Here is a 22516-nt window from a genome sequence, read left to right as displayed (position 1 = left end):
GTTTCATTTTTAAAGTATAATTTCAGTTATTTAAATCATTTAGTATTTCTTTATTCAAAACTTTATATTTAAAACATTGATTTCATAACATTGTTATTATGATTTTAAATGCATTCATGCCACCTCCCAGCCTCATTAAATAGTCTGTAAACATGTGGAAATGCTGCTTTTGTGTTTTTCTGTTTCACTTCTGTAGTGTAAAGATTAATTTTGTAAAGATGAGATGTTGTTCCACTGCTTTTACACAGCTAAAAAAGACAACGCGATCACCTTCCTCAATGTAATGCAGCCACCTCCATTTGTCGAACCAGTTTGTATTGAATGAATGAGAAAATGTCTCTTTTCCGAACTGCCTTCCAGGAAAACTGAAGTTGGCTGGTTGGTGTGGAGTGATTGCCTCGACCAAATCAATAACGCTAGTATTTTGTGCTGGTACTGCCGCAGCGGCGACGTTCATGTTACCTTTAATTAGCGCGGCTCCTGGGCCCAGATCTGGGGCTGATGTGGTGGTCTCTTTGGAGGAGCTGTTGCAGCTGCTGCTGCTGGTTGGCTGCCCACTAGGCATAGGCTCTAGGTCCTTATCCGACTGATCCGCCAGCTCAAGGCTCGGTCTCTTTTTATTTTGTTTGTGCTTCATAAAAAAATCAGAAATGCGTTTTTGCGCCATGTTGACTGGTGTATTTTTAAATCTTTAATGACGGATGCGGACATGGTGACATCACGCGACAATTGTTGCTTATTGTCATTAAGCTTTTCCCCCCTATGATTTTAATGAATAGTCAAATTAATAAAATTTGTTTTATTTATTTTTTGTTACAAAATATTTTATTTATTTATTTTTAACACTGCACCCCCATTTTTTCTTTAGCACCCCTACTTCCCGCGGTAATGCCTGCTTTCCACATGCAGTGATAGCATTAATTGCACCAGGCAGATAGCATTAATAATGAGCCTAATTAGAAAGAAGGTATGTTTGTGCTGAAAATAATGACAATGAGTTAATTTAAATACACCTGATGTAGTGCTAAACCAGCACAGATAACGCCTGGTTAAACTGGATTACAGGTGGCTAGTGAGGAAGACGCAGGTGCAAAAGTGGTGCAACTGTTTAGTGAATTTACCCCACAAGCTTTTTAATAGGGTTCCTATTATGCTTTTTCACTTTTTCAACTTTAGTTAGTCTGTAATGTTGCTGCTTGAGCATAAAAAAGATCTGCAAAGTTACAAAGCTCAAAGTCCAATTCAAAAGGAGATATTTTATTTAACAGAAATTACTTTTCAAAAACTACAACGAACTACTCGTTTGGACTACAACGCATATTTTCCGGGATTTGGGATATCACAAATACCGACGAGTGGGACGAGACCTGGTTGAGCTGCACTAGAGAAGGCAACGAGTGTTATCACTATGTCGGAGACACGCTAGCTTTCCCAAGGCAGACGAACTTAGAGTGGTTACAATCATCCGGGTTTAAATCGTGCTCAAATTGATTTGATTTTGATGCAATATTTACACTGAAGCTCGCAGCAGGCGGCTATGGTAAGGGGCATGACATTTCCCAACCAGGCGACGAGTGCTGCCAATCACAACACACACTGGCCCAGCTAACCAATCACAGCACATTTCGTATTTCAGAAGGCGGGCCTTCATTTGATACAGGAACTATTTGAGCCGTTCATGCCAGACTGGGGAGAGAGGTGTTGTAATAATGTAAAATATGTGAAAAATAATGTGTTTTTCGAACAACCTTGTATGAGAGCCTGTTCTAGTACACCCCCAAAACAAAATCAAGACTTTGTAAAAGAGCATAATAGGACCCCTTTAATATCGCTGTGTTGGTGTTTTAAACATGCTCATAATATGGCATATTGCCTGCTGTGATATTCTGTTTTAAAATGGGTGAATGTTTTGCCATTATTATTATTATTTTTTTATAAATTCTGCACGTGTTTGTGTAGACGTGTATGTATGTCAGCTGTAACTGCATGGCAAGTGATGTTGTGTTCTCCTGACCTAATGAGCTCATGGTGAGCTTAGATCAGAGCAGCACTGCGAATACAAGCAGTGAGGACATGCTACAAATGTCACCAGAGAGAGAGCAAGACAGAAAAAAAGAGAAACAGACAGGAGGAAGGATGATGGGACAGCACAGGGCTATAGACAATCACAATTGTTTGCAAAGAAAGAGGGAGGAGCATAAGAAAAACAGATGGTTAGACACACTGTACCTAGATTGTTGTCCTCGTACTCCAATATCTTGTCTGGTAGAAGTATCTTGACAGTTTCCATTTGTTGTAAGGAGTTTAGGTTTACACATAACATAGTTAGTCTGTTTGTTTTATCTAAATAAGCTGTATTCACATCAAGATTTTATGAAGCAATCCACCTTTATTAAATTATTCCGTTTTTTAACTGCGTAATTTTCTTTTAATGGTAATATACAGTAGAATTAAGGCTGCATTAAGCATGATGGTATCCTTAATGCTTAAAGCAGCCTTTTTTTTAATAATGAAAATTCAGTAATGGGGTGTTTTTTTTTTGTAACAAGCTATGTGAAGTGGTTTTGTGGAAATTTCCTTTTTTATAAGCACTGAATTCTGTGTGAACAGGCTTTTTTTATGTTGCACATTTAAAATAATCAGAACCGTAGATGCTGATATTTAGGCTCAGATTCTATAATTCGTATTCATCAGTTTAGCAAATTGAATGTGGATCTTATGGGTTTCTGCATCTGATGATGATGTACTGTGTGTTACAGTTCAGAAGTTTGGGTTTTGGCTGCATTTTCTTTGACCAAAAAATACAGTAAAACAGTACCACTGTGAAATATTATTATTTTTCTATATTAATATATTTTCAAATGTAATTTATTCCTGTGATGGCAAAGCTGAATTTTATGCTGCCATCACTTACATTACAGTGTCACATGATCCTTTAGAAATTATTCTAATGTGCTCATTTGGTTCTCAAGAAACTTATGATTATCAGTGCTAAAACATTTGTAGTTTTTTTTCAGGATTCTCTGATGGATATAAAGTTCAAAAGAACAGTTATGTGAAATACATTTTTGTCACATTATACGTCTTTACACTCACTTTGATTAACTGAATATGTCCTTGATGATAAAAGCATACAAAAAAAAAAAAAACTGACCCCAAACTTCTGACATGTATGTGATTCTGTTGAAAAATACAGTGATATTCTATACTGTTATAGAAATGTGCCTATATAGCAATGTGCCTCTTCTCCAGTATGCATATTGTCTGTAGCCTTTCCATCCTTCTCTTCGCACATCAAATTCACTCATTCATCCTATTTAGTTTGTAATTTTGAGAACTAGGACTGAACGCAGAGGTGCTAATAGGTTGGCTCAGACAGATATTGCCAGTTGACCTACAATCCACAAGCTTGACTGATCATCCATAGTAGCTCAGTTAGCATTATTGCTAACACACAGCTGGGTCTCATGTGCTGTTATTGGTAGTTTAATGCATGATGGGTGTTGTGAAAAATGAGGTATGTGTGGCAAAAACATTTATCATGTGATGTGCTCAGCAGTGAACTGATTCTCAGCTCTGTCATATTCTGAGAAGTTGTACTCCATTTTGCCTGAAGAGGGTAGATGTGTATGTAGGTGTGTTTAGTGAGTTTCCATGCAGTTCGTGGTTGCGTCATTCTATGGACCTGGTGCCTTTTCCAGTAAATTTTTTGTATGATTTTAAATGTTTGTTAGACAAATACATAGTTTTGTATCTTCTTAAAGGTGCCATAGAATGGAAAACTGTATTTACCTTGGCATAGCTGAATAATAACAGTTCTGTACATGGAAATGACATACCGTGAGCCTCAAACACCATTGTTTCCTCGTGCATGCAAAAAAACCCACTGAAAAATAGGCAAATCAGAACATAACACCGACTGTGACGTTACAGTCGGGATCACTAATAGTTACGCCCCCAACATTTGCATATACCCGCCCATGTTCTATGCCAGCCGCCAGCCGAACCTGCACAGCCGAATCATCAGAAGTTCTGCACAGGTATTGTGAAGAAACAAGCGAGGATAATAGCGAAAATGGCAGATCATGGAAATAAATGTTATGTTCCAGGCTGTGCAGGGGATGTGATGTGCAGGGATGGGTTGGTGTCTGTATTCAGAAAGGCATGGAAAGCAAATAATGCACATTCTAATAAAATAATGCGAGCCACTAAAGGGACATGGTTAGCTGCTTGCTAACAGTAGCCTGTTACATTACAACACATAAGATTTCACTTAACACATAAACAGAGTAAGGAGAGATGACTGAGGATGATGGCGAATGATTAACAGATCCTGAGCACCACTGACAAGCATCTGATCTTGTAAAATGTGTGTTAAGTACTGCCGCTGTAGTTAGTCGCAAATCTCGAAAGTGAAATTAAAAAGCGATCGTGCATTCAAATATATTAATAGCGTCTCCCTGATGCCCGCATTTTATATACAGTATAATTACCCAACGATATAACTGCGAGAGAGAGTATTGAAATATATATTTTCCCTGTGTTTCCTTCATGCTGTGTGAGCTACCGAAATGAGCCGCACTGTGAAACAGCCAATCAGAACAGAGCTCAACATTGAGCCACACTGTGAAACAGCCAATCAGAGCAGAGCTCAACATTATTATTCATGACCCTTTTAAATAAGGTAAAAACAGGCCATTTCATTCTAGGGACAAATCCTAGGGTTGTAAATGGACATGTAAAACCATTTCTGGAGATTTTTTGCCCTTACCTAAGCCACATACCTTCTATGTAGATATCAGAGAACAATTTAAAATATTGTATCAATGCATTCTATGGCACCTTTAAGACAGCTCAAGCTTAATGCAAGGACATGTAATTATAAGAAAAGGTAACAGGGTTGATTTTTGACATTATAAACTTTGTGTTCAAGGGCACGAAAATTAAAGGTGTTTTGTAGAGAATCTAATGCTGATATTTTTGCTAATGTTTTGTTGGACAAATAAATAGCATTGTGCCTTCTCAAGGCAACTCAAAGTAAATTTTAACATGCTAACATAACATTCTAACGGGATTGACGGTTTTGTTTTAAGTTGACGTTATTATAATACAAGGCATTTCAAAGAGAATTTAAGGCTGATATTTTTGAAGACTTTTACTTTTGAATGATCAAATTTTTACTGTACAAAATCATGGTAGCAGTTTTGACATTATGATCGTCCAGTTATGTATATAACGTGGAAATATGTAAGTGTCATAATTATTTTAAAAGAGAAAATATGATGGTAACAGAGTTGACATGCAACCTGAGAACACAAGTCTTATTAGTACATCTTCAACTAAAAGCATACAATATATGAAGAGTGAATAAAGATAAGATGCTAGTTTATATTGCTAATTAATACTACTGCTATTAGCATTACTATTGGAGTATTTTTTTCTTTTCACAAGAAAATACTATTTCAGTTTTTGTTCTTAAAAATATCACGTTTAATGCAATATTTAACTTGCACTTCGGTGTCATTGTTTGTGAAATTTCCTAGCAATTTCTGAATGAAAATAGTTTCTACAACCATTTTTTCCCGGTGTATTAATACCTCTAATAATAACCATAATAAGGACAACAAAAACAACTATTATTATTATTATTATTATTAATTCTCAATTATCATTAATTATTATGTGCATATTTGCTAATTTAGCAAAGAAAAAACATAACTTGAATAAAAAAAATTCAAGAAAAAAAGAAAAATAAGTGTTTTGAAAATGTCTGTATTAATACTATACTTTGGTTGCTATAGTGTATTTTTGTAAGGGCACAATCATGAGTGTTAGTTGTTATGTGTGTATACCATGTGTTTTCTGTATATACAGTATATGTGTACATACAGAACAAGATTCTTCTGTTTGATCTTTCTGAGACTGTGTGTGTGTGTGTGTGTGTGTGTAAATGGGTCAGAGGGTGTGTTGGCTGCAGTAGAGAGGAGAGCTATAGCCCTGTTTGCCTGCTGCAGCCATTTTCTTTTCTCACTCCATTCTGAGTCTTTATAATGTGCACAGTGAGCGTTTGAAGTAGGTTGAGCAGTTGTCATGTTTAACAGATGTGTGTTTGTATGCCTCAAAATGTATTTAGATGAAAAACAAATACATCATAAGCAAGGGTGAAAGAGGAAGGGAAGCGAGTAAGAGAGACTGAGAAAGCGAGCGAGAGCAGCTGCTATGGCTGGTGGAATGAACTGCAGTGTGATATTGGGTTTGTCTTTCCATGTTTCCTAGGGTTTAGCGAGAAGAAAGAGAAGGGAAAGGGAAAGATGCAAGCAGTGGCTTGTGTGTATATATATATATATATATGTGTGTGTGTGTGTGTGTGTGAGAAAGAGAGCGAGAGGACAGAGAGAGAGGAGAAATAGAGCAAGCCAATGAGAGCAGTCTGTGCAGGAGCTGCTGCAGTAACCTGTTTTTCACTACTGCAGATGATCAATCATCCAGCAAAGCCTTGAGACATAAGAACTCTCTCTCTCTCCTCACACGCTGATATTCTCTCTCTCTCTTCACAGCTGTTCTCTCTTTGCTGTGGTGGGTAAATGGCGGATGTGTCTTTTTTAGCTGAGGAGCACTTTGAAGATGAAATGATATGTCCCCTCTCAACACCTCAGCCCTGGTCCTTTGATATAACGCACATTGATAGCCCTTTTTCTCTTTCATTTCTGATAGAAAATGCTGAACAAAACATCAAAATTTGATGTAAAACAGCTGCAACATCAAGCACAGAGTACATAAATACACCATTTACGCACACACAGTATGGTTAAATGATTGAAATAGCAAAAATCATGTGAAAAGATCTTCTTGTCCACGGATACATTAACTGAAATGCAGATATTCCAAAAGATATTTGACATTCCTGACTGAGGTTGCAATTGCATCCAAAAGTAATGTAAAGCTAATTATAATTATAATCACAAATTACTCCTCTTCTCATTCTATGCTTTATATTTATTAATCTCACGTTTAGTGTTAACAAATGCTTCTTAACATTGACTCTTAAAATTGATTCTTCAAAACAAATTATGCTATTTATTATGCAGTTTATCACATATATTAAAGGGACCATTGATGGTACTAACTTGTTTTTTATTTATTAGTGTCAAGTTCACCTTACCTAGTCATCTGCTAATGTGTGTGTGTGTGTGTGTACCTGGTATTTCCTACATTATGGAGACCAAATGTCCCCACAAGGATAGTAATATCAGTAATTTGTGTGTGTGTGTGTGTGTGTGTGTTTTACCCTATGTAGATGCACAGAGAAATGGGAAAAAAGGACACTGAAATGCTCCTTCAGGGCAGGGGATTTAAACATGAGAATCATTTGAGGAACCAAAGTCTGGTTTTTGTTTATGCACGTGTGTGTGGATTTCTGATTTCTGTATGGCCACATAAAATCCTGTAGAATGTTTTAGTTGATATTTCAGAGTGATTGTTTTCCCCGTTTTACGTATAGAGATCATGTATAATGTCTGTTTAATTTTCAAAAAATAATATCTGACTGTGTATTGGACAGATTGTAGAGCGTGTGAATGCTATATGTTTATAAATCCATCAAACCCCTCCTTTTGCCGTGTTAGCGCAGTGATGCTGAGATTCTATCAATGAGAAATGGCTCTTGTTCCCATGGAAACAGTTATGAATGAGAAGGCCCCAGTAACCGTAGAAACGGTCTGAATGAGGAATTGCCGGTTGCTATGGGGATATTGTGTATTGTGGTGAGAGTCATCCTCATCGGCTCTCTAAACAAACAAAAAACTTGAATGTATTTTTGACTTCACTGCTGGTACAGTATCTGTAGAGCACTGGAAACTAAACGGTAGTGCTTTGACTAGTAGCAACACTGACCTACATTTACATCCATTGTTACAAAAACAACAACAACACTTTCCCTCACTTCCCTTCTTTTTTCTCTTACTCCCAGCCGTACACATTCTCCCACACTCACAGTGCGTGTCTGGGATTGTGGTGAGATGGATTGGCAGATGCCTCCCAGTGGGCTGCCCCCTGTCAGTGCAGTGTAGACACCTGTGAGTCCTCCTCTGTATCCCATAAACCCAATCTGCCAGGTTCTATGGGGGCTCCAATGGAGCCCACACACCCACTGTTCACCTTGCTAATCCTCCCAAGCTCAAAACAGCAAGGCATCTCTCTCAGCACACCCAGCCTAGTGGAAAGAACAGACACTTTATGTATCTTTACAGTGTGGGGGTCTTAAACTTAGATTACCTGGGTGCCTCTAGCTAGGTGGTTTATTTTATTTTATTTTATGTACACTGCACATGTACACTAACTGCTAGCCCTATTTTGTTATGTTTTTATGAACAGCACATTAATTTATTACTTTATTTGATCTGGTTTGGCTGTGTGTCTGCCTCTTCTTTTTTCCCCTTTTTTTCTTGGTATCACATTATTTTAAGGTGTCCGTGTTACACATGTTACATGTACATTATAATAACAATTAATATTGCATAATTACATGCAAGTAGCCCTAAGCCAAACCCAAATCCTAACCCTAACCATATAGTAAGTACATGTAGTTAATTAATATTACTCAGTAGTTACCTTTCATGGGAACTTCGAACTGCGTCCTCTAGGGGTCGCTATGGGGAACGCCTCGTCAACGAGACACTGCGTCCTCTAGGTTTCTTGCCATGCTGCGGACGCAAGCTTCAGACGAAGAAGTGAACGATGTGTAGCTCCCGACACCGATTTATACTGTAGTCGCACCGGTAGTGACGTCATGGCTGTCGCCGGCCAACGAGTTGGTGTTTTTTCAATGTATGCTTCAGATACGAGTCACGACGAGGCGTTCCCCATAGCGACCCCTAGAGGACGCAGTGTCTCGTTCCCTACTCAGGGAACCATGGTTACATAAGTAACCCGAGACGTTATATGTATAATTACACTGTAACAAGGACACCTTAAAATAAAGTGTAACCTTTTTTTCTTTTTTTTTTAGGGTCATTAAAAATGTTAACTCAAGCCATTAGGTAGGAGTGTGCAATATGACTTTGATCTTTGATTGATTTTTGATCGTGGATGATTAAAATGTCTCCACGATCTGCTTTTGAAGAAATATTGTAGTATCGTGCTACAGCGCACATTCTATCAGTTGCAATTCTGGTGCTTCCGTCTCAATATACTGTACAACGTGACTTTCATTCACATTAAATGTTACCCAGCGGTAGAGTAACACTCAGGTACTCTGCACTTCACACAATCACAAAAGTACATTATTTGCATGTGCTTTAAAGGGGACATATCATGAAAATCTGACTTTTTCCGTGTACAAGTGCTATAATCGGGTCTCCGGTGCATCTACCAACCCAGAAAAGGTGAAAAAAAACAACCCAGTAACTTCTTCTTGGTAAGCCTTTCTCTGCAAAAGGGGCGTGTCTACGTGGTGGCCAAGGGTGGCACCGCCCCCCCCTGAAACTTGGCTGGCCACCCCAGGTGCCCCCCCTACCAAATGTCTTGCCATAGGCTTGTTTTTGTAAATTTCAAATTTTAGGCGGTTTCTATAGTGTGATCTTAATGACAATGTCGAGAGCGCATAATGTTACGAGATCCATGTGCGCGAGGACGAATCTCTCCACTCCCAAGTGGATTTCCTTCACTCACACAAAACTGGACGTGTGCTTTTAACATACATCGTTCTGCAAACACCCCCCCGCATCGTTCCGCAAACACAAACCTTTGCACGTGCTTCGGATGTGTGCGCGCAGAAAACCCTATATCAGAAGTTCAAACTGATATGGCTTTAAAACGCATGATTTCAGCATGATATACATGATAATCAAAACCAAACAGATGTTATAGTGTGATCTTAATGACAATGTCGAGAGCGCATAATGTTACGAGATCCATGTGCGCGAGGACGAATCTCTCCACTCCCAAGTGGATTTCCTTCACTCACACAAAACTGGACGTGTGCTTTTAACATACATCGTTCTGCAAACACCCCCCCGCATCGTTCCACAAACACAAACCTTTGCACGTGCTTCGGATGTGTGCGCGCAGAAAACCCTATATCAGAAGTTCAAACTGATATGGCTTTAAAACGCATGATTTCAGCATGATATACATGTTAATCAAAACCAAACAGATGTTTTTTGTCATAGTATTTGAGGTACGAGCTGTAAAGTCACAGCCTTATTCTGGAAAACGGGCGGGGAGCAGAAGCTCATTTGCATTTAAAGATACAGGCAAGAAAACAGCGTGTTTCTGCTTCCACTCACAATAGGCATTTTCAAAATAGTATAATAAATTATCTGTGGGGTATTTTGAGCTGAAACTTCACAGACACATTCTGGGGACACCTGAGACTTATATTACATTTTGGGCATAATAGGTGCCCTTTAAAGCCTTGTTGGTTAAACATTTCATTCGAGTGCTGTTCTGACATGCACTTTTTCTGAGCGCATACACCTGAAGCATGCACACACTAAAAAGCCTGTCAAACAGCACCTGATTTCTGGACTAAGTTATCTTTCACGTCTGATTGTGCTAATAGTGTCTAAAACACACAAGGTTTACATATAAGCACAGTTGGTTATTTCTAAAATGAAAGTAAACAGTTGAGAGAAAAACGAATGCGTGCCTGTATATTAGTTGCGTGTCTTAAAGCGACAGCAGACTAATAGAAATAAACATGCTGCCGCTTGTCATTAAAGGGATAGTTCACCCAAAAATTAAATTGCATAATAGGTGCCCTTTAAAGCCTTGTTGGTTAAACATTTCATTCGAGTGCTGTTCTGACATGCACTTTTTCTGAGCGCATACACCTGAAGCATGCACACACTAAAAAGCCTGTCAAACAGCACCTGATTTCTGGACTAAGTTATCTTTCACGTCTGATTGTGCTAATAGTGTCTAAAACACACAAGGTTTACATATAAGCACAGTTGGTTATTTCTAAAATGAAAGTAAACAGTTGAGAGAAAAACGAATGCGTGCCTGTATATTAGTTGCGTGTCTTAAAGCGACAGCAGACTAATAGAAATAAACATGCTGCCGCTTGTCATTAAAGGGATAGTTCACCCAAAAATTTAATTTTTGTCATTATTTACTCACTCACATGTTGTCCCCAACCTGTATTAATTTCTTTCTTGTGCTGAACACAAAAGAAGATATTTTTTGAAGAATCTGTATAACCATGAAGAATGAAGGATAACCTTAATGGAAATATAAGGGTTTGTGTGAAGGTTAGGAACAGGGTTGCGAACCAAAAGTAGCATTAGCTCATTATAAAACAGTAGAAGTCAATGAAAAGTTCCCACCCTCATAGAAAAACAAGTGCGTGAGTGTGTTAGAGAACGGGAGAGAAAGTGTTGTATAATAAGTCAGGTACAGCTGACAGTGGTGGCTCTCAGACTGCAGCTCTATAAATAGACGAAGAGAGATGGGAATAAATCAGCCACTCAGCATCTTCCTCTCACTCTCATTCAGCTCCTCCCCTTTCACTGTTCCCTCTTCCTCATCCAACCCCCTTTGGCTCTCTTTCTTCACCTCCTCCCCCGCTCTGTTCATTCTCTCTCTCCCCCTTTCTTTCTCATTTGGCTTTCTGTCCATCCTAAGTAATTTACATTAATATTAACTGCATAACCAGTCCTCCTTCAGCCTCTCCTATGTCCGTACGTTGCTTTTTTTCTGTCCTGTTTTGCTTTTAGTTTGTTCTGTTGAACACAAAGATGAAGGCAGCGGTCGACACTCATATCAAAGCAGTTTTAGACAGGTTGTAATATGTCAAGGGTCATTGTCCTATATGCCATGCCCATTGAAGCTGATTTAGGTTGTGAGCTGTCGCCAGAAACACGTGGATTTAAAAACTGATATTTTACTGCTGCAGCTGTGGGTATGAATGTTGATTAAATTTCCTGTGTCATATGTATCACTAGCAGCGATGCTGTATCGATTCAGTTGGAATCACATCTTTGTTCTTCTCTGCATGTCATAACTGAAGAGAATCAGTTTCCAGTGACTTTCCTGCACAAATAAAGGTCATATAAATACAAAGCAGCGGTATCCACATTTATCTCTATTCTCTGCGCATGGACCTCTTGACATTCACTCTGCGGGGGGACGGGCAGTGTGTGCCATCCTCTCTGAAACCGTTAGTCCCCATTGCTTATTTTCTTTGAGCCCATAGTTTTGGATTCACATACTGTAGACATCTGACCAGGGGAAGCCTTAGTACTGTATGGTCATTTAGGATTTTCACTTTATCAGCGTTCAGAATGGGCATTAGTTTAGTCTGGATGCAAATAGGTTTACATGAGCCTGGGTTAAGCACCTTTGTCTGCCTTTACACATGCTTTTCTTGATTCAAAAAAAGCTAAACTGTCACTAAAAGCAAATCCTGTATGAGTGGAAGGGCTGCTGTTTACCACAATATCCTAGGTTAAACTTAAACTGACTTAGTCTTTTCTTGTCTCTCCAGAATCCTGTCCACAGTGGGCTCAGACTTTGATCTGAGGACGCTGCGTGCTGTTCGAGTGTTGAGACCCCTCAAACTGGTGTCTGGGATTCCCAGTGAGTAACATTTTGTCATCATTTCCTCATGTATATGTACAGGTGTTGGACAAACTAATGTGAACTCCCATTATTATAGGGGTTAATATAATTTGTGTAGGCTAGTACAAGCTATGGGTGAAAGGGTGACTTGTCAGACTTCCAAAAAGGTCAAATCTTGGGAGGCCGTTTAGCATGAGCTTCTGTGACTGTAACAGCCCATTTTTTTTGTTTTTAAGAACAAAAGTCTTTATGATCATAACTGTGTACACGAAGCATAGTAAGACTTTATCAGCAAAGAAGAATAGTGGGTGAAAACTGAAAGTGAGTGATAGGGACTATCGAACACCAATAAGGGTTTCAGAACTACTGAAGGAAAGTGACAGCAAACTTTTATTTTTCACCTTGGAGACACTGTATCCACAAAAACCATCCACAGAGAACTTCACAAAGCCAACATCCATGAAAGAGCTGTAATTGATAAAACTTTAATCACAGGCGCCGATACTAAAATTTGAAAAAAGATGGTGTCATGATCATAAAACCTGGACAGTTGGAGCACCAAGACACACTTCAACAACTGGCTATTTAAATCACTTAAATATTCTGATGTGATTTGTACTAAAAAAAATGCCTTCACTGGATGCATCACACTAGGTTTGATCTCATTGAAGACACATGGCATGTCACATGACCAGTTTGATGTGTTTAAAAATGCACCTGCAAATGTGATATGAGAGCTCGGTTAAAGGGGAGGGTTCAATTCTGTTAGGTTCCTCAAATAAAACTATCACATGACCTGAATAGAGTTGAATATAGTGCAGAATAAGGATTGCTTTTATGATGCTGATGCAGTGTATTTGAAGTACGATAGCTATCAGTTTACGTTATACCCTTTGTGCCCATTATAGCCTCTGCCAAGCTTTGCAATTCAATTTAATGCTGTGAAAAAAAAAACCTAAACTAAACTAAAGCCGTTGACAATTTCAATATGCTTGCTCTCTTTCTTTTCTTCCAGGCTTGCAGGTTGTGCTTAAATCCATCATGAAGGCCATGATCCCTCTGCTGCAGATCGGTCTGTTGCTCTTCTTTGCCATCCTCATGTTCGCCATCATTGGTCTGGAGTTCTACATGGGCAAATTTCACACTACTTGCTTTGACAAAATCACCGGTAGGCCTCTATGTGCTTGTTCTCACTCGCAGACTTATTCATTCATGATCTCCAAAACTGTCACTATCAGAAATAGACCAATTTAATTATGTCTGAAAAAAATACCTTTTCTTTCTGATAGATGAGATCCGGGAGGAGTTTCCGTGTGGGAAAGAGGCTCCCGCTCGGACGTGTCCTAATGGAACAGAATGTAAAAAGTACTGGATTGGACCTAACTATGGAATTACCCAGTTTGACAACATCCTGTTTGCCGTGCTCACAGTCTTCCAGTGCATCACCATGGAGGGCTGGACTGACCTGTTATACTATGTAAGTCACATTGCAAAACTTCACTAAAGAGCTTCCTAATTGGATTTTTTGACTTACGCTTAAATAGACCCCAAACAGAACATATCAGGAGTAGCACTAAGCAATGATTTATTTTGATTTGCAGTGTAATCTGAATACCTGTGTTAATACTGGAGGTGACCAAAATCTTATTTTATGAGTCACTTTTTATGAGGAAAATTTTATGTTTTTCAATGATTGAATGACTTGAATACTTAAATTATTATTCACATGAATTACAAGAGAACGTTTCAAGAGAAATGTTCAGTTCTGATTGTTCTAAAGTGCTTATACATACATGCATACACACTACATACACACACTACACACTACTGTTCATTTGCTTGATCAAAAATACAATAAAAACAGTTAATTGGGAAATTGTGAGCAATTTTAAGTATTAATGTTTTCTGTTTTAATATATTTTAAAATGTAATGTATTCCAGTGATGGCAAAACTGAATTTTCAGCATCATTACTCCAGTCTTCAGTGTCACATGATCCTTCAGAAATCATTCTAATATGCTGATTTACTGCTCAAGAAACATTTCTTATTACAATGTTGAAAACAGTTGTGCTGCTTAATATTTTTGTGGAAACTGGGATGCCTTCCGAATTCTTGGATAAATAGAAAGTTGAAAAGAACAGCATTTATTGGAATAAGACATTTTTTGCAACAGTGTAAAAGGTTTTACTGTCACTTTTGATCAGTTGCATTCTTGTTGAAAAAAAGTATTCATTTCTTTTTAATATATATTATAGCAGCACAGCACTCATTGTGCATGAAGTGTAAAAAACACTTTTGTCTCAGATGGGCTTGAAATAGGTGGGCCTCACCTTTTAACCCCTTCATCCTATATTATTTTGGTTTTGATTAATCTTCAGCGTAGAGGATTACTAATTTCTTTTACTTAAAGATTATTAGAAAGTAACCAATCTAAGGGACTGAACAGCCCCACCTAATCCACATCCCCTGTATCTTTCAGTCGCAGACAAACAGTAAGCAAAAAATCGCCTTATAGAGTCAAAGACGGTGCAGTGCATTTATAGGCTTATCGCTCGTGGCCAGCCTGTCCACTCTGAACAGAGAGCGCTGTTTCCGGTGAGTTCACCCGCCCTCTGTGACAGAAAATAGGGCAGTGATGTCAATGCTTTGTTCAAGGTTTTCACAAACTAATGATGTTACCTCAGAGACCAGTTTAATCCCAATGCCACGTCAATCCATCTCACAAATCAACAGCAGATTTACCTGAAGGATTAAAGGTTTGTTTTTAGAAATTATCTTGCCAATTAGAATTAGCCTGAGGATGGTGATTCCATATGACTAAGGCTTGCAGTTCTGTACAGCCCAATCAGATGACGTCATCTCTTACGTCATCCCTTATTTGGTCTTACTGTATTTTTATCCCTGCTTTCTTTTTATTACTCTTGCTGCTTGGCTCGCTGTACCCCCAATTTTTACTTGCCCCAGCTTTTTTCTTCCTCCTGTTTCCTTCCTCTCTCCGGTGAATGGGGCTCTATATATAATAGATCCTGCTCAACTGAAGTTATTCTTACAGCTGCTGAGAAAGAACCCTATGAAAATTTAATTGCAAAAAAGCAGCAGTACATACTGCGGCTTTCTGAGCTCTCAGACATGCAGATAGATTGAAGGAGCGGACGAAAAGGAAATGGGGCAGATCAAGGGAGACAGAAAAAAGGACAGGGAGGAAGACGATGGGGCATAGCTACAACAAAATGCCATTGGATATTACAAATATTGTTGGTTCTTTGACAAATTGCTTTAGTTCTTTTCGATTTGCATTAAAGCGTCTGCAAAATGCATAAATGTAAATAGAAAATAAAATCTGAAGATCTCAGCAGATTCAGCTGGGTTATTTTAAAATATCCTTAAAGGATGAGCTAGTTTACTTCAGATATGAGTTCCAAACCCATATGACTTATGGGTTTTTTGGAATGCAAATGGAAATATTTAGCAGAATTTCCAGGCTGCTTTTTACAATCAGTGAAAGTGTTAGATTTTCAATGAATGACAACAACTTTCAGTCTGTTCCTCATACACAGCTATTGTAAGCTTCAGAACACATGAAAAATAATGCACACTAGGGCTGCACGATAAATCGCATGCGATATTTAACGCGCATCTTGTCAGTAAAGCCGGTTCTGTAATCAGCGGTAAATCTACATCACGTGCGGGCTTTCACATGGAGCAGCATTTACTGAACAGAGCCGTTGTTCACTGACAAGCTGCGCAAAACCACGATCATATTTTGCGCATGTTTTGCACAGCTTGTCAGTGAACAACGGCTCTGTTTAGTTAATGCTGCTCCATGTGAAAGACAAGATATTCTTTTTTACTTTACTGACAAGATGCGCGTTAAATATCGCATGCGATTTATCATGCAGCCCTAATGCACACGCCATATGGCCTACTTTTATGATTCTTTAATGGTGCTTTTTGTGTCCTTTTGAGCTTGACAACCCTTGTTCCCCATCCACTTTCACTATGGAAGAGAGTATCCTGGACATTCTGCTAAACATCTTTTGCATTCCATGGAAGAAAGAATGTCAATACAGGTTTTGAATGGCATGAATATAAGTAAATGATGACACAGTTTTCATTTTTGGGTGAGCTATCCCTTTGAAACAAAATGTGTCCTCTTGAAATGCTTAAATACCAAAATGTGCAGAGATTGTAACATCATCTGCATTTTTTCTAAAGCAGCACTTGTGGGCTGTTTCGATCTGGGCATTTGTAGCCTGAGCTTCTTCCCTAGAGGCAGCCAGTGGAGCAATGCCACACAAGATGGCTGCCCATTTGTTCCTCTCTGCAGTGACAGGGTGCAGCGGTGCCGAGCACCCAGCTGTGTGTACCACAGATGAAGCAGCCCCAGCCAGATGGTTGCCATTCTCAGGTTGCACGTCGCATGGTACATGGTGTCCTAGGATCTGCCACGGTTCTGTCATAGATGTTCTCATCCTCTGTTAGTGGGGTCAAATTTCCCATCACCTTATAAAAAATACCAAATAAAAACAGCAAACAATCTGATGTCTTTCTACTTGATGCAACTGGAAGTGAGCTGTGGAGAGTCTTGGGAAGACAAACACAAAGAAAACCAGATGAACAAACTGTACTCTCAGCTGGAGAGAGGAAAAAAATGTTTGGATGTGTGCCTCATGGTACTGACTGGGATGTTTTATGCTGTTACAGAGCAATGATGCTTCAGGGAGTGCATGGAACTGGATGTACTTCATCCCCCTCATCATCATCGGCTCCTTCTTCATGCTCAATCTTGTGCTGGGTGTGCTGTCAGGGTGAGAAACATCTCTCAGAGAGTGGGAGCTCTTCTCAAATTCAGCTCTGCCATTTTTTCAGGTCTACAGTCTTGGTGCATTGTCTGATTTGATAGTTTTGTGGATTATATGTGAAAATATACAGTTTGTGGATATTATGTTTTAAAAATGTATTGTGTGATATCTAGTGTACCACAAATGAAAATTACTTTAGATTAAAAATATTTCACAGTTACAATTATATTTTTTCCCTTATATATTTTTTTATTATATCATCAGCAGAAGAACTGAGTGAGCAGCATATTGTGATTTTGTGGAAAGAAATGTGAATTTTTTTGTACAAAAGATCATATGTCAGTGTCACAAATTTTCTTACTTTATTAGTGAATTAGTGTAGAATATTTCAATCATTTTAGAATCATTTTGTCTTTTTTTTGTTTTGAAGTTTTTGAAATTTAAACATTTATTTTCAGATTTATATTAGATTTTGAATCCCAGATTTTTTGCGTTATCTCAGACATTGTTTAATATACGTTAATTAATTACACTCTTAAAAATAAAGGTGCTTCAAAAGGTTCTTCAAGCGATGCCATAGAAGAACCATTTTTGGTTCCACAAAGAATCATTCAGTCAAAGGTTCTTTAAAGAACCATTTCTTTCTTACCTTTTTATAATCTGAAGAACCTTTTTTCGCCACAAAGAACCTTTTGTAAAACAGAAAGATTCTTCAGATGTTAAAGGTTCTTTATGGAACCATTTAGACAAAAAGGTTCTTCTATGGCATAGTGAAGCACCTTTATTTTTAAGTGTGTAGATGTACATAAAATCAGTGAATTTAATTTAATTTGCACATTCTTTATTAAAAAGTCCCTCAAAAATATTGACATCCAAAGCTGAAAATGCTTAGAATTATGCCTAAATATCTTATGTTAATTACGTCTCACGTTTGACACGCAGAAGAAAAAATAGGTGTAATAGAATTAGTTCCCATCTTATTCATTTGCAGTGGCGGCTCGTGGGTTTTAAAATAGAGGAGGCACACTAATTGTATTTGTCTGGGATCCCTGCCTATTTTTTTTATTATTATTATTATTTGCTTAACCACTTTAAAATGGCTTTTTGGTTGCTTTTGGTCAGAAAACATAAAGAAAAGGACATACATACAGCAAGATAATATAATTTCACTTACCTGGCCTATCACTTGAAGCAAACATCCATCCCTTCTTAAAAGTCTGTGTCTGTGCCATTTAATTAAGCCGACTGCTGTAGCCTATATCCAGCTTAGGCTGTTTTCCCTAAATTTGTATATATACTGTTTAAATGAGAGCTTGGTAAATCTGTTGGCGATCAAATATTCAATATTGCTACTCATCATAAGTACTTGGTACATTATCAGCGCAGCGGCAGACGTTCAAACTAATATCATGTAATTTACGTCTCTGTGATGATTGGTTGATATACCAGAAGGGTGGCTAGCCTCCCTTGCGAGGGTTCTTTTCTCAACACTCCTCAGCGCTGAAAGTGAACACTCAATGCTGATTGGCTGATTTTTTTTTTGCACGAGAGCTCAGTTCTCCCCCGGCCTCCCCCTCCCCTTCTCTATCATTAGCGGTTGTAATTACATCAGCAGATTAGGCACATTCGTGATACAAAAGCAGCGCTTTCACGTTATTACAAACAAAAAATACACATTCTGAGACATGAACTGAAATGAATTGTGAATTTTATTAACATTAAATCGTCCTCCTCCCATTTTCACCTCAAAATTATGGGGAAGCTGTGCCTCCCCTGCTTCCCCCGATGAGCCGCCACTGTTCATTTGTTCCCTTGTTTTAATTTAGTCAGTATAACATGGCCACAGTTGAACTAAAACAGGGCAATTAATTAAGTAGTGGGAATTAATTGTTAATTTGTGGCTAAGATATCTTGTAATTTCACCATGTCATATGCGGACCTCCATAGCATCAATCAAGAAGGCAGCTATCCCGTAATTCTGATGATCTCAAAATGGCCAAAGATTGTAAAGTGTATCTGCATTTAACTAGTGTGTATGTGCATTTTGTGTTCATCCGTTGATGAGCAATTGTTTGTATGCATGTGTATGTGATACAGAGAGTTTGCCAAAGAAAGGGAGCGTGTGGAGAACAGGAGTGAGTTTCTTAAGCTGAAGCGCCAGCAGCAGATAGAGAGAGAGCTGAACGGATATCTGGAGTGGATCTGCAAAGCAGGTAAATGCCATAGAAAGAGCCATTAAATACTCCAGAGAGAAGCTAAAGCCAATAATTCAGACAGTAGCTTGTCTCTTTTGATATGGATGTCTTTACACAGTATTAAAATGTGCTGATAACATACAAAATGTTTCATTAAGCATCACAACTTGTCCCCATTTTCCTGACTTTTCCAGTGGTTTGATTTGAATCTTTTTTGATTGTGTACAGAAGAGGTGATTTTGGCTGACGAGGACAATGACCCAGATGACCGGATACCCTTTGACGGTATTTATGTGACCTCCTCCATCCTTCCTTCCTTTTCATCCCCCTCTCCGCCTCTGTTTGCTCCCTCACTGGGACTAGGTGTTGATTTTCCATTGTAAGGAAGAGAGATATCAATAGCGTGTTGGCTTGCTGAGGGGGTGATATTGTATACTTCATGTCCATATGCACAGTTAATGTAGTGTTCATGAGCACGTCTCCATGGGCCGTCCATCTGTAGCAGACATGTGATAGACACACTACACTTCCTAGTTGTCTCATTTAGTCTCCTTTCTGTTAATCTATTTATCGGTTATGTTTTAATATTTTAGGCTGTCTGTGAGTATGTTAGAAATGAGTGACTATGGTCTGTTACACTCAGGCTCGCGGAGGAGGCCTACCATCAAGAAGAATAAAACAGACCTGCTCGATGCAGAGGATGGAGATGGAGATATAGGTGCGTTTGAGTTAAACAGAAAACACACAAATACAGTTGTACATTTATATAAGTTGTTGGCTCAAGGTTGATCAGTGGGGTATTGCCATAAAAATTACCATTAAAACGCATGTTAGTTTTTGGTATTCTTTAAAAGGTAACGCTTTAGAATAATGGTCCGTTCTTAACAAGTAACTATGCAGGAAGTAATAGGTAGTACTACATTAACATTTAACTTAATACTATTAACTAATAGAGAAGCAAGATTAACTAAGCAGTAAGTAGTAGCAAATTTAGGACAAAGGTAGTTCCTTATTAGATATTTGATAATTATTAAATAAACATATCCTCATTGAGAACTACTTGTGAACTATGACCAGTTAATAAATAATAACCAATTAATTACTAATCACAACATAACATCTTAAAAGTGAACAATTGGGTTCTTTGTGGAACTTGATATCCCCCAAATAAGTCGGCTACATTTTAAAATTGTGACTACTACTCTTACTAAAGGATTAGGCTGTCTGTGAGTATGTTAGAAATGAGTGACTATGGTCTGTTACACTCAGGCTCGCGGAGGAGGCCTACCATCAAGAAGAATAAAACAGACCTGCTCGATGCAGAGGATGGAGATGGAGATATAGGTGCGTTTGAGTTAAACAGAAAACACACAAATACAGTTGTACATTTATATAAGTTGTTGGCTCAAGGTTGATCAGTGGGGTATTGCCATAAAAATTACCATTAAAACGCATGTTAGTTTTTGGTATTCTTTAAAAGGTAACGCTTTAGAATAATGGTCCGTTCTTAACAAGTAACTATGCAGGAAGTAATAGGTAGTACTACATTAACATTTAACTTAATACTATTAACTAATAGAGAAGCAAGATTAACTAAGCAGTAAGTAGTAGCAAATTTAGGACAAAGGTAGTTCCTTATTAGATATTTGATAATTATTAAATAAACATATCCTCATTGAGAACTACTTGTGAACTATGACCAGTTAATAAATAATAACCAATTAATTACTAATCACAACATAACATCTTAAAAGTGAACAATTGGGTTCTTTGTGGAACTTGATATCCCCCAAATAAGTCGGCTACATTTTAAAATTGTGACTACTACTCTTACTAAAGGATGGATGTTCAAACTTAAACATAGAATAATAATAAAAATGAAAATGTACTTGATGATTGAATTAGTTCACAATTATGATTATCAATGTATCCCACTCCAAAAGACCTACTGGTAAAATATCACAAATGTATGACTGTACAGTATGTCAGAAATAAAATATGTTAAATAACTTATTAATTTACTTGTGAGTAATTACTGAGGGGTTAACGTGTTTTTCACTTTAAAATAATGGTCCATATCAGTATTTCCCAAACTTTTTTTTGAGTCGCGGCACCCTTTGGAAATTTTAACAAACTTGTGGCACCCTACAAAATTAATTTTGTCACAATATTTGAATTTCTAACTTCGATATGATAATTTGAAAAGTATAGATATTCGGTACAACAGGGAAGAACTGCAGAATATAATGTCACAGATATTTTTAATATTATTAAAAACATTTGTCCATCAATGGTGGCAGTCAGTAGGCTAATTTCTAATGAAGAGATCAATTTATATGACAGATTTTAATGTAGGCTTTTATACATATGTAAACATTATTTAATTACCATTATAACTAGCTATCTCACAATTTTTTTGCTCACTCTGTTTTTTTTAATTTTACAGTGGGGTAATTTTGGTGCAGTAGCATGAGATAGCTTGATTTCAAACTTTGAATTGAATAAAAAATGAGAAGCAAGCAGTCAGTAATAAAATAAGAACAAATAAAGAAATTAATAATGATAGCACAAATTATTATTAAAAAATGTTGTCCATCAATGGTGGCAATCAGTAGGCTAATTTCTAATGAAGAGATCAATTTATATGACAGATTTTAATGTAGGCTTTTATTCATATGTAAACATTATTTAATTACCATTATAACTAGCTATCTCACAATTTTTTTGCTCACTCTGTTTTTTAAAATTTTACAGTGGGGTAATTTTGGTGCAGTAGCATGAGATAGCTTGATTTCAAACTTTGAATTGAATAAAAAATGAGAAGCAAGCAGTCAGTAATAAAATAAGAACAAATAAAGAAATGAATTATGATAGCACAAATAAAAAATAACGACAGGCCTTCGAATTAAATAAATAGCTTTTTAGTTTTTCAGGTAGGTCTAACAGTAGGGTTAAGA

At 37.7% G+C, this 22516-nt stretch overlaps 1 protein-coding gene across 1 annotated transcript in view; it reads left to right on the top strand.

Moving 5' to 3' along the window:
• The window catches only part of LOC107571502 (voltage-dependent P/Q-type calcium channel subunit alpha-1A-like), a 124377-nt gene that overhangs the window by 20760 nt on the left and 81101 nt on the right, over window positions 1-22516 (top strand). The window contains exons 4-10 of the mRNA XM_016257821.1: window positions 12488-12579; window positions 13577-13729; window positions 13851-14038; window positions 17267-17370; window positions 19462-19577; window positions 19788-19844; window positions 20203-20277. Coding sequence (XP_016113307.1) covers window positions 12488-12579; window positions 13577-13729; window positions 13851-14038; window positions 17267-17370; window positions 19462-19577; window positions 19788-19844; window positions 20203-20277 — 785 coding nt within the window. The remainder of the gene's footprint in view (window positions 1-12487; window positions 12580-13576; window positions 13730-13850; window positions 14039-17266; window positions 17371-19461; window positions 19578-19787; window positions 19845-20202; window positions 20278-22516) is intronic.

This window comes from Sinocyclocheilus grahami, unplaced genomic scaffold, assembly GCF_001515645.1.
Source record: "Sinocyclocheilus grahami isolate Dianchi unplaced genomic scaffold, SAMN03320097.WGS_v1.1 scaffold1603.1, whole genome shotgun sequence".
NCBI lineage: Eukaryota > Metazoa > Chordata > Actinopteri > Cypriniformes > Cyprinidae > Sinocyclocheilus > Sinocyclocheilus grahami.
This window is presented reverse-complemented; position numbering and strand designations above follow the sequence as displayed.